The sequence below is a fragment of the Notechis scutatus genome, chromosome 1 (assembly GCF_049901735.1).
Source record: "Notechis scutatus isolate UNSWTSFEM ecotype Mainland chromosome 1, rNotScu1.2, whole genome shotgun sequence".
In the NCBI taxonomy this organism is placed as follows: Eukaryota; Metazoa; Chordata; class Lepidosauria; order Squamata; family Elapidae; genus Notechis; species Notechis scutatus.
Window position 1 is genome coordinate 299,081,284 of NC_142009.1, and position 13,678 is coordinate 299,094,961.

At 35.4% G+C, this 13,678-nt stretch overlaps 1 protein-coding gene across 4 annotated transcripts in view; it reads left to right on the forward strand.

The window, feature by feature from the left end:
- Positions 1-169: 169 nt before the first annotated feature.
- Positions 170-13,678, forward strand: part of ZC3H14 (zinc finger CCCH-type containing 14) — a 33,971-nt gene continuing 20,462 nt past the window's right edge. For 3 of the 4 annotated variants that reach the window (XM_026679163.2, XM_026679162.2, XM_087952054.1), the window contains exons 1-5: positions 194-350; positions 7,324-7,366; positions 10,549-10,663; positions 11,724-11,764; positions 12,064-12,259. In XM_026679163.2, the coding sequence (XP_026534948.2) occupies positions 315-350; positions 7,324-7,366; positions 10,549-10,663; positions 11,724-11,764; positions 12,064-12,259 (431 nt within the window). In that variant the 5' untranslated portion in view covers positions 194-314. Of the gene's footprint in view, positions 351-7,323; positions 7,367-10,548; positions 10,664-11,723; positions 11,765-12,063; positions 12,260-13,678 lie in introns of all 4 variants that reach the window. The other variant, XM_026679161.2, reaches the window with a different exon arrangement.

A 13,678-nucleotide genomic window follows, 5' to 3' on the forward strand; every position in this document is an offset into this window, starting at 1 on the left:
TTGTGGAGGGCGCACTAGTACCAGCTCCGCCGCCGGCTTCTTCCTCAAAGTGGACGCTCCGCTTCGGCTAAGAGTCCAGTGAGGCCCGCAAGGAGGAGCTTTGTTTCCTCAACTACCGCCAACTACCGCCTCATTACCAAAAGGAGGCGCTGTCGGCGGAGGCCTGTTTGGGTTTTGTCCCGACTCTTTTTCTGCCTCTCGTTCTCTCTCTCTCTCTCTCCCTCTGTGTCTTCCAGCCTGTAGCTGGATTGGGGTTGGGCCTAGCTGGTTTCGGGAAGAGTGGGGACTGGAAGGCTTTGGTCGTGTCGGTGGCCATGGAAATCGGCACCGAGATCAGCCGGAAGATTCGGGTGAGAGACACGAACCTCGGTGGGGTGGCAGATGGTGATGAGGACTGCAGGGTACCCCTCCCCCACAAAGGGGAAGGCGGGCAAAGAAAATGTGGAGCGGGGTAAAGCGCTTACCCCTCCCCCCACATTTCTTTTTCCGCGTGGGCCCTTTTTCCGACTCGTTCCCTTCCCCCCTCCCCTTCATTCTCCCCGCAACCAATGGCAGGGTCGAAAGTTGGTTTGTCCGAAACGGTTGCCGCGCGTGGGCTTCTTCTCGGGGGTTGCCTCCGAGGCTTAACCCAAAGGTGCTTTTTCAAGAGGCATCTGGACCAGAAACTCCAGTTGCCTCTTGAAAAAGCACCTTTGGGATAACATGACCTGGATGACTGAGAATCTCCCATAGACATTCTCCGAGGTTTAAGCGTCACCTCGTCGCTTCATCCCTAGAAATTGATGGGCGCCACAAACTGAGTGCTGCTTGCTACAAGATCGATTAAAATACAGTTTTGTACACAAAAATAAAAATAGGAGGAACCTGCAGGTATCTTAAAGCTGTAATTATCGATTCCTGTTGATGCACGTTCACCGATTTTAATTCTATAATCTCCCCTCCCTTTTTATCTCGTCAATGTCTTTCTTAATAAACATATCTATTCTGCCTCCCTGCCCAAATCCCCGGGTACTCCTATGAATAACTTTGGGCCAGTCACTCTTTCTTAGTTTAACACACCTCATAGAGTGGTTGTGAGGAGGAAGCACTGTGTATCATGTCATTCTCCTGAATGAAAAATGGTGTATAATTTAATAAATCAATGTGCATCTGTCTAAAGAGACAACATTTTTGACTTGTCAGTTCACTCAAAGTGAAGGAACTAAAGTAAGTAACAAGCAGCACAGTCTTCAAGTCTATTGGCTCGAAAGTTTTGATCCAAACTGTCTGCCTTCAAATTGGGGGAGAAAAAACCTGCAGAAGAGGTGCTCCAGATAATGACAGGTATGAAACAACTGCACTAGAAAGAAAGAAAAAAAATATTTGGGATCATTTAAAGAAATAGTTTTAAAGATAAGATATACTAGACTTTTTTGAGCAAAAGGCATAACAGATTTTCAAGCAATATCATCACATTTCTGGAATTATTCTGGTTATAAAACTTTTCAGGACACTGCTTCCTTTTTATTGATATGCTTAGTCAATTTGTGGTTGTATGGATCCTGTCCAGGTTATTTTTATGTATTATATTTTTTATTGTTTTTCATAGTATTTACTAAAAAGAAGAGATACACAGAATTATTTATGGTGCAAGGAGAGTAATCAAGGACAGTTTTTCTCATTGATATTAGCCTACAATATCATTAGCAGCCTTGAATAATGAACAGTTCTTTAGTAAATATGAAAAACAATGTATGAAAGTAATGCTTCACTTAGCATGTAATGGAAAATAAAAAGATAATCACCACAAGAAACAGTGTTATCTATCTATAGAGAGTTATGGTCATTGGCTGGGGAGCACAAGCAGGTGAGTATTGTCTGGCTGGCTTTTTCAAGGCATACGATTGGCAATTTATTGTGGGAACAGAATATTTGATCAGATTGACTTGCATTAATTTGGAATGTTCTTATATTATTCCAGCAAAACTCTTATTTGGTGTACAAATGAAGCCCATTTCACAAATTCTTTCAAATATAAAGGCCCAAGGGATTGGGGTGCATATATTTGTTCTTTCCAGTGCACAAACTTTGCCTTTTTACTTTTAAACTTCCATGGATTATGCAAGGAAGTCTGAAAAGGTGCTGTACTCATATTTACTTGAATGTGTATCTAGTTCTTCATTCTATTGTATACTGAGAGGGCTGTGTGTCAAGCAAATGAAAGTGTAGATCTTTAGTTCTTGTGCTTGACAGGAAGTTAGAAAATGAAAAAGGAGGGAGGTATTGGTCACTGCACAATCAACTGCTCACGTGCTTGTGATTCTCAGTACTTGTAAAGGTTTGTGAATAGGCTTAAATGTTTATAGGACTATAATTCCAGATAAATGAGCAAATTATAAGTTTTTTAATTTATTTTGTTTTGTTTTTTAATTTTGGATCAAAATACAATCATTTATAAAAAAAATTGAATGGATAACCAATGTCTATAAAAGTAAATGTATAAATTCTGCTCTTTATTTAAAAATATTTTGTAAATTGGAAATCCATACATATTAGTACTGATTTGGAAAATACTTCTGTTGATATAAATGTAGCTATGTAGAAAAATAGTGAAGGGATATATTTCTAGTCAAATAAAGCTTTTGATTTTGTCACATTCCAGAATTATATCATCATGCTGTTGTGATAAGAAAAGCTCTATTTCATTTTCTCTAATTACCTAGCATAATTTTTTCTTCTATGCAATTCCTAAAGGTACAGAAATCCTCTTGGCATGGTATCTATAGTAACCTGGAAGCAGGGATCTTTTCATTTGCTTTATTGTTAAAGAACAAAATAGTCCATGTAGTGTAATTAAGTTTACTTGGTAAGAAATGGCAAAGGCTTTCTTTGTTTATTTTATGCTCAAAGAAATCTTGCTCCTTTTGTTCACTTGAATTCCTAGAAAGTTACAGGTAGTCCTTGAGTTAACGAATGTAATGGAGTCTGCCAAGTACATTCCTAATCTGAGTATTTGTTGGAGTGAATCACGTAAAATGAACATGAAAACTCCCTGCTTTTCACCCCACATTCACTAATTGAATGTGCAAGTGATTAAATGCATATGAGGTATCTCACTCAAGGTGGAGAAGGCCAGGGGGGGGGCTAGTAATGGAACAGACCACCTGCTTAAGACCACCCAAGACTTCCCCTGACCCACTGAGATACCTCATGCTCCCCACAATTGCTCCCCCCCCAATCCTGCTGCTCTGGGTCACTTACCTTGCGAAGATTTAGCGAGCTGTCTCCTCTCCAGCCTCTCTGCCATGCAAGATCATAGCCCCCAGAAACTTCCAGTTTCTGCCCAAAATGTTTGCAAGCTGTTGGGATGCTTTGAAGCACTGAAATCACACTCATCTGCCTTTTCAGAGAGTGGTGGCCTGAAGTTGCACGAGATCATGGCCCTCAGAACATTTCACTCTCAGCACACAAAACATTTCCAAGGATACAGGTAGCAAAATTGTCCAGCGTGGCAGGATGGGAAGGAGGAAGCAATTGTGAGGAGCCAGGGAGGGGGAGGAAATAAGCAGGGTGAATGTTGCTGCGCCTTTGCAGTCGTTCATAAAGGTGAACGACTGCCGTGGTGCTGCAACATTCGTAATTTTAGGGCTGTATTGTAAATACTTGGGAAATTGATTATTTTGTATCTTTGAACAGTCACTGTGAACTGTCATAACTCAAGGATTGCCTGTATTTTTTTTCTTACTATTTTTCTTTAGGTAGCTGCAGGAATGGGTATTTAATTCTGTCTCATTTGCTGAACATATTTGTTGAGTATGAACAATCAAAATCTTATCTAACAAAAACTTTTCATGGACAGTTAATTTAGGATATGTGGCTCAATCAAGAAAGTGATTAGTTTACTTGGTTCTTCAGAAATAACAATAGTCCAATTTCATCATAGTCCACAATTCCAAAAATGTGTTCTTCAGTTCAGTCATACAGATCCCTCTAGTCAGCTTATAAAACATTATGAAAGCTGTTTGCTTGAAATTAACTTCATATCAAATAAGTAAGTTTTAGGATTGTGCAATGCTTTGGACTTGATCTTCCAAAAGTGCTTCAGAGGATGTAGAAGCACAACCACAGCACCATTCTTTAGTACAGTAGCAGCGGTCCCCAACCTTTCTGGTTTGGTGACCATAACAGTTCCATCATAAAACCACATATTCCAGACTCACTTCCTCTCCTGATCCACCATCTAAGGGAAAAACTAGATTTTAACAGTCTTCCATTGTTAATATAGTGAATAGCATAGAAATCAAAACACAGGTAGTCTCATCTTACTACCATAATTGGGGCCAAAATTTCTGGTGCTAAATAAGATGTGATATAAGTGATTTGCATCCCATTTTATGATTTTTATTGTCACAGTTGTTAAACGAATCATACGGTTGTTAAGCGGACTTGGCTTCCTTCATTTATTTTGCTTATTGGAAGCCAGCTGGGAAGATTGCAAATGGTGATCACAGCACAATTGCCATAAATACATGCCTGTTGCCAAGTACCTGAATTTTGATCATGTGACTATGCAGTGATCGTAAATGTGAAAACCAGTCACATGTCACTTTTTTCAGTGCTGCTGTAATTTTAAACAGTCACTAAATGAATGATTGGAAGTCCAGGACTGTACTATACTATATTACTCTACTATAGTATCTGAAAGTGTAACCTTGGGTAATTTCTCAAGCATTTAATTTAAGTAGGTGTGTAGAATATCCTGTTTTAGGGGTGGGAAGTTTTGTCAGGAAAAATATGTAACAGTGAGATTCTTTGCATGATTTATTTATTCAATTTCTATAGCCACCCATCTCAATCTAATTGACTTGGATTACTTGAAAGAAAGCCTATTTGCAGTCACTTTTATGTAAAGTGTGCAAGGAGCACGACCCACTTCTCATTTTTAAACCATGTAATCCTATGCTGGAGTTGTGTTTTCAGAACACTTAAATATGAAAGGGACGCAGTGCTCAGTGAATATATAATTAAATGGAGGTTTTATTTCTCCTTGAAATATACCCTAAATATGTGGATTATATAGGTTATATGTTTTTAGTATTGCAAATTTTTATCTACATAAAGCAAATTCTGGATTGTCTTCTACATGACAAAAGAGCCTAGGCAAGACCTACAGAATGGGTAACAATAATAATGCATTTGTCTGCATATTTACTTGCTGGTTAATCCCATTGGACAAAGACCTCTGTATAAATATTCAGAATTTCTAGAAGGGTACATAATATTGCCCTTAGCAACTTTGATTTTAGTAGTTGCTTTTGGCTGTGTTTGAAGACAAGAGGAAATAACTATGGGTTAGCACCTTTTCTATTTACCACTACCACCACCTCAGTTGGGGCTTCAGTGATGGATGGTGCACAGGAATCAAAAGCAAATATATGTGCTCCATCTTAGTTTAAACTGTGGTCTGAGTTTGAAAACATAAGGTCTCAATACAGGAATAAGCCCCTGCTTATTCCCCTGGGTTGAAAATCATAACTCAATTTTCTAACCTGCTGATAGGCCACAGAAGCTTTCTGAAGGTGTGATGATATCACTTGAAGGGGTAGAGCTGGAAAGTTTTATGTGTGCTCAATTTTAGTTTTAGGGATGGATCTGAGAATCTTCTGCCTTGTAAGAAGCCTTTTATTTCTATTACCATTTTCTCCCCACAGAAATTCAGCAGGGTGAACTCAACATATTTCAAGGGTTGCAAATGCAATTCTAGGGAGGGGTGGTTGGGGATGCCTGCATACCATGATCCACTGTGGATAAGTTTTGCACAGGTTCTATATGTTGTATATAGAGTTGTTAGGCACAAAATTAAGGCAGAATTATAAGTGTGTGTGTGTGTGTGTGTGTGTGTGTTATGTATTTCAAAATGAACAATTCTACACTGCAGAATCTGTGAGACATATTGAGCAATCCAAGGATGAGATCTACATTTGCATTTAGTCATCTGAGTTCTATCTAGGATATTATTTATTATATTCCTTGCTAATAATATATAATCATTAATCAAGGAGGCGCTCACTTGGCTGGGGGAGCTCTTCAAATCTCAGAAGTTTTGTAGTCTCTCGGTATTAGTCTGTTTACTCTGGGACTTGGCCATCAGCTGCTTATATCACAAGCTTTATCTCATTTGCAGAACTTTTAATTTATAGATAATAAGTGATTATATTATCTCCTTTGGCAGCTGAGAATTCTGTTTTTAATTTTTCCTTCTTGACCCATTTCTATGTATTTCTTATAGTTCATATTTTAAAGCTTGATTTATTAAAGCTTAATTATCATGCCATTTGACTATTTTATAACTGGTTTTAATTGACACATCTCCCTAAATTTTTCCTAACCTTAAGAATACTCAGCTGATATATACTATATTTCCAAAATGTTGTATCAGTTTATAAAATAATCTGATTATCATATGCAATTTAGCACTGTCAACATAGGACAACATTAAACCTTTCTCTGCTTTTATAATTTATTATAGTTTAGGTTAGATTATTATAGGAGCTTAATTTATGCATCGTGTTAAGCCAAATCCTAGCAGACTGCATTATATCGTAATATGATGTATAAACTAGGTCAGTATGTTCATTAGATCATCTTTGAGCCAAAAAGGAAAACATTTAATTTAAATGCTACAGCTTTCATGGTATATCTCCGCCTTAAACACATCATTTAAAAAAACCGCCTCACATTGCATGCAGATTGAATCCTATGAATTCTTGCCCTCCCACTTGTCATCTTCTATTAGTTTTTTTTTGTGCTGAATTTTAGATGAGTTTTTCAAGTGAAGAACCTGTTCTCTAAAACTGGCATGCAGTCGGGGTTGTGCATTTTATAAAAACAAACGAGAAGAAGTGCTTTAAACTTCACATGAGCATAGTGTATGGGTTGCTGTTCATTAAAGCAACTTGCTCTTTTCAGGCTTCAGTGCAAGTGTGGAAAAAATGAGACTGATTTAAGGAGTTTATTCATTAAAGTTAATCCAACTCTAAAACAATTGCTACTTTTCTTTCAGGCTTGCACTGAAGTCCAAAGAAAACTTGGTATACTTTAATCAATAACAAAAAAAAATGCAAGGCCTAGACTAGAGCACTTCTGAAAAAAATTTGGAACATGTACAGCCTATCACATGTATTGATATAATGCTTTATAAAGTTTTTAAAAATGTTTGGCTATTCATAGGATCTCTTGAAAAAAACATTAACATTTTGCTTTTTAGATGTTTGAAACAATTTCAGAATATTGATGGTTTGAAAGTAAGATCTTTTTTCTCTCCCTTTTGTCCTGTACATATAGAGTGCTATAAAGGGAAAGCTACAGGAACTAGGAGCTTACGTTGGTAAGTTTGATAATAATTTTAGCTGTAAAAATAGAAAATATACAAAATATTATATTGATATGCAGGCTGTTTAGATTTGTATTTTCCTCTTGCATAAATCTGTTTTCTAGGGCAGCTAGAAAATAATTATAAAAATAGAAAATTTAAAAAAAACATGTAAACTACATTAGCAGCATTCTTTTCAAAAAAAGAGGCACTGAGACGCTAACATTAGCAGTTTTAAAAAGCTAGGAAAACAAAAAATGGAAAGCATTCCAAAGTTGCAAAAGCTATCATTAAAAAGGTGTGACACTTGAGAAAGGCTTCAGATAATGGTCTTGTTTGGCAGACAGATTGATCTGGAAAAAAAATGGTTCAACTGTTATTTGAAGAGCAATTTTTAAATAATAACTTTGTTAAAATTTACAATACAAAGATAAAATGCTAATACAAACTAATAAAAATATATTTTTTTAAAAAAAGTGCGGATAGGAAAAAGAAAATAAGAGAAAAGATATATAAAAGCTGTCTCCCCTCTCCCTCCACATAAGTTTAAACAGCTTCAGTAGCTTAATAGCTTTTCTACTATTTCAATAAAAAAATTACCTCTTCTTCCCATATCTTACCAATAATCCAATTATAAAATACTTCAATTTTTAGTTCTAATTAGCCGAAGTTTACTAAGAGCTGCCAAAAATTAATAACACATATGTTTTGATCTTGATCAATTAAATCAATTTTTAGTTTACCGGGCTAAGAGCCGCCAAAATTAATAACCCCACCCCCCCCCCCAGGGGCGTGAAGGCTCGCCGCGGGCGGGCGGGCGGGATGAAGCCCGGATCAAGGAAAGCCAAGGGCGCCCACCATCCGGAAACCTTTATTTGTACATACGCCCCTTAGCTTTTTCGGGCAAAGTCGTTAACGCCCAAAACTCTTTAAGAAATAAAGCAAAAGAATTATCTTCTTCCTTTATAAACAGATCTTTAACAACTTGTCATTCAGTCCTAATCAAAAAGTAGTTCAATTAATAGCTAGTAGGAACCACAACATATACATTTTAACCCTGGTCAAATAAATTCACTTTATATTCCTAGAGTTTACTTTTATAAAGCTTGCTTTTTAATCCCATCAGTTAATTTCTTATCATTTTATCTTTGTCTGCTTTCAGGAACAGCTTCAGTAGTTTAACACATCCTTTTCATAAATCCAAAATAAAAAACCTTTCAAATCATTCTTCTGATTTATTATTTATATGTCCCCTTTAGTTAGTAAGACGTCAGCTGGTTGCAAATGTAAATCCATTGTGACATCCTTTTCCATATCACTCTTGTACGCTGGCATTTTCAAATTCATGCTCAAATTAACAGTAATTAGTCTTTGTTTTATACAGTAAAATTTGTTTTTCTTATATATCCTCTCACATCTAATTCAATTCAGTTTATTGCAGTCATAGACCAATATGAGTTGTGGTGGCTCAGTGTTTAGAATGCAGTACTGCAGGCTACTTCTGCTGATCACTGGCTGCCAACAGTTTGGCAGTTTGGGTCTCACCGGCTCAAGGTTGACTCAGCCTTCCATCCAGGACCCAGATTGTTGGGGGCAATATGCTGACTCTGTAAACCGCTTAGAGGGGGCTGTAAAGAACTATGAAGCGGTATATAAGTGCTATTGCTATTGCTAATACAGATGCTAAACAAAATAAAGTTTAAGACCGAATTAAAATACATTTATAAAACAACGCAGCTAACATGTATACTTGAGATTCAGAATACAGCCTAAATTAAATTATAATGTAAATACCAAAATTATATTAAATATGATAGCATCTAAAATTACATCAAAGTAAGAGTATCTAAAGCTACTAGTATCAACCAAGTAATAATATATAAAATTTAAATGAATTATATTGAATTATATTTACAAAGAATACATTGTGGGCAGTTAGCCCATCAGCATCTGATAGATTTTTGATATTCACAAAGCCTAGCTGCCTCATATATACATACATACATACATACATACATACATATATTTTTTCAGGCAAGCTTGTAGATAATTTCTGAGAGACTGTATATTGTTCCCAGGCAGTTTTAATTTCTAGAGTTGAATAATATTGATCCATTGTATTAATGGCTCTCTTTAATTGTAATCTTTAATTCTTTCTGATTCCCTCTAGTCAACTTTCAAATTCCCCTTTTTTCCATATGTGATAAGTCTTTATTGATTAGCTCTTGGGCTATATCAAAATGCAAAGGTCCAGCAACAATTTGTTACTAAAATTTAATAAAAGCAATTCAAAATGAAATTTGATAAAATACTATTTAAAATGGAACTTGATAAAATACAGTTTAAAATGGAATCTAGACAAAATACGATTTAAGATGAAATAGTAATAAAATACAATCCAAAATAAAATTGTAATAATGTACAATAATTTAAGATATGGATAAAATATAATATATGTTTATTTTCCAATCAGCAAAACTTTCCCACAGGAATATTTCTTCCAATTTATTTTACAATATTCAGATATTCTTTTACAAAATTTTGAATATCCTCATGGGCATAGGAAATATCCTTTGAAGTCCATCTAGAACCCTTCCAAAAGTCAACATTCTAATCCTCCTTTTGCTGTTTTGTAAAAGTTAAGGTTTTTTCTTTTTAAACCTTAAAACTTATATAAAACTTTTTTATCCATTAAAATACGAGATAGAAAGAAATTCACCCAATATGATGAAACCTGCCCTTCAGAAGGTTCTTAACAGCCAGAAAATTGTTAATAAGCAACTCCTAAAGTAGTTGAGAGGAAGTAGGCAAATCCAGTGTTCATTTGAAGGTTCTGGACTGTGGCTTAGGCAGAGTGATTTTACGGAGACTCTCCGAGCTGTAAAAACCACTGGAGACAGTCTGTGGGTAATCCTAGCCTTCTTGATTAGGACAGGAGTTCCAAGGAAGTGATCCATTCATCAGTTCCTCTTCTCGCTGTGGCCATCAGCTCTGCTGTTATGGAGTTGTCTTCAATCCACCATTGTTCCCTGAAAGTTGAAGACCAAGTTTTTTCTTCATGGTCTCTGTGCATCACATTCATAGAATGAAGATGGGAAAATAATTTGATTAACCTATTGGGAGATTAAGTAGATAAAACTCTATAGCTGTTGCTTTGACATTTAATTTTTAGATTTATTCTCTATTCTTTAAATCAGATGAAGAACTGCCAGATTACATTATGGTCATGGTGGCCAATAAGAAGAGCCAGGAACAGATGACAGAGGATCTTTCCCTTTTTCTAGGAAGCAACACTGTGAGATTTACTGTGTGGTATGTATCTTCCATCTGTTCCATGTACCAATATATGTGCTTATTAAAAGGCACAAAAATAGTACAGCACTACAGCATTACAAAAAATAATCCTTAAAGATGAAAAGCCATGTGGAGAAGGGAGGAGGAAAAAATTTTCCTACTTTTTTTTCTTCTGTAGGTCAATTTTTGCTATTGTTCTGATGCAAAGAATTGAAAAATGGAAATGTGTTGAATATGAAATGTTTTCTTCTAGAAAGAGAAAATCTTTACATTAAGAATTCTTACACTGAAATATTTTATTCTTCTCAGATTGTCTTTGAAACCGTACACCAAAAATACATATTTTTCTGAATGGGGAGATATTATAATTTGCATGCTCAAGAGAAAAATGATACTTGCAAAAACAAGATAAACCTCTCCCCCAGGGACCACACAGAGAAGATATAGGTTTCTATTTTTTCAATAGTAGACTCACTTTATTTCTGTGCAGTTCTAAATATTTTCTATTCCCCACGCTAGTCTGAAAAGGATGCAGTGCAGTGGATAGCAATCTACTTATTTTCATGGGTTAGAAAAATAAATCTTAAGGTAAGCAGAGGAAGTATAATGATTTTGGAGTCTAAAATCAAAGTTTACAGACATTCTTCCTATAAATATGTTTTAAAATGTACAGGACAACACAAGATTATTGAAGTATTAGATACTAATTTAAATATACATTATCTTTAGAAAGCCCTTTTACAGTGCCTTTAGAAATTTTATTTAAACAAGAAGTGTACATGTTTTGAGCAGCTGGGAACCATATTTCATCTTTGTATGGTATACTTGGAGCCATATTCCAGAAAATAGGCAGGTTTAGGATAAAAAAGGTCAGAATGAATTTAGATTTGATTTCATATAAATTTAAAATATCTTGCAATGTAATTACAGATAATATGGTGACTCCTTTTCCAAGTTTATAATAAAAAACACAGTTTGGTGACAGTTTCTCTGGACCTTCAGCAACTGCATGCAACTCTGGGTCTTGAGTTCATTTGTTGTCATTTAAAATTTACTAAAATATTTTCTTATTTTTCAGGCTTCATGGTGTCTTAGATAAGCTTCGGTCTGTAACTACAGGTATGTAAAGGCTACATTACATCTTTGAGATAACTTGAAAAAAAAATGTGTGCACATACTTTGATATAAATTTTGGGCATTCCTCAAAAAGTATTGATAAATTTATTTAGACAAGGTGACAATGGTCTAGGCAAGAAGAGCAATAAAAAGTGTTAATGTGAAATTTACAAATTGTTTCTTGTATTGTATGAATAAGAGCAGATATATTTTTATTGAATCCACAGTGGAAGGCAATTTGCAGTTCTCTATAAATACCACCCTTAATTTTGAGGTGAAACCAATTTTACTTCTTTTTCTAGAGCCCACAAATCTAAAATCTTCTGAACCTAACATTTTTGAGAGCAGTCTCTCTTCTGGCAAAAGTGCATCAAGTCGGAATGAGGAGAGGACTGGAGAAGAAATCCTACAGCCTCTTACAGTGTCAAGTTCTCTACCTGAAAGGATCGACTTCCGAGTTTCTACCAGTTCTCAGGAACAGAGAGCTGCTGCTCTTCGGTAAGATTCTCACTGAGTTATTAGGAGCTAGTGATACATTGCAGATGAACAGATGTACATCACAACATTTCTGGTTGAGATCTCAACTACACCATAAAATTACCAAGTAGACTTTAAAAATATAGCTATTGTTATTTAGATTCCCTCAAGTATAATGCCCCAGAAAACTGAAGCTTTGTGTTTGTGTTTTCTCCCCTTGTGTATTTTCTCCTCTGTTCTTGTTTAGTGACAAACATTATTTTCCATCGCAACCAATACAGAAAACAGTGATTCATGCATACATTAATTTATATATGCTTCAGGACTTCAAACATACTTTGAAATTCAATTTAGAATCTTGGAAGCAGATGGATGGCTTTCTTTGAAATTGGAAATAAGAGGGAATCAAAAAAGACCTGAGGGGGTGAGAGACAAAACGTGGGACATAACAGCACATGAGTAATCCATAAACTATGATTGGCTGTTTAGCTTAAATTGAGGTACATCTGCATTATGGGAATGTTTGTCTATGATAAAGTAGTGATGGGAGGATTACTCAAATAATGTAAGGTGCTGCAACTTAGTGTACCCTTGTCTTTAAGGCTGGCTTTGGGCAGTTGGCACATTTGACAGTTTGAAAATTCAAAAGGTTTGAGTGACAATTTGGGTACTCAAAAAGAAAGGCAGAAAGAATCATGTGAAGAGGAGTTTGCCCATTCTGATTGGTGAAATTGCTCCTGAGCATCATGTCTGCTTTTCCATATAGTTCATTCCCCAGCTTATATGTATCTCTTTCTGGCTAAATGACCACATTTATGAACAAAGCACTGGATTAAAGCCTCTCATGGCTTTTTTTAAAGAAAGCCAATAAAATCCGTGTGTGTGTGTTGTATTTGAGTATTTTCTCCTCCCCAAATAACCTGCATAGGAATGTTAAATTCACTGAAAATAATGGAAGATGAAACGCAAATGGATAAATAAAAGCCTTTGAAAATAAGCCCGAAGATTATTTACTGTTTGGTAATGGATGTTATTATAATGGATGTCATTATTTTTTAACACATTCATTATTTTTATTTCCTTCCTATCCAATTATATCTATACCTAAATTATATCTATACCTAACTTTATCAAGTTTTGTTCTCTCCCGACTTTCTCTTTCCAGTTCAGCTAAGCTATTACTTATTAAATGATTTGTTTTATGGGAAATTAATATTAATTAGCTGTTAGTCATTTAATATGATTTAATATGTGTGTATATACATATATACATACGTATGTATGTATGTATGTATGTATGTAAATAGTTCACATAAACACCTTCATTTGGGAATGTAACAAACCTTAATGTAACAAAGAGAAGAACTTAACCATTATAGTCCTTTAGTGATTGCCTCAGACAGTGACTGTTCACACTTATGACTATGATAAAAAAAAAAG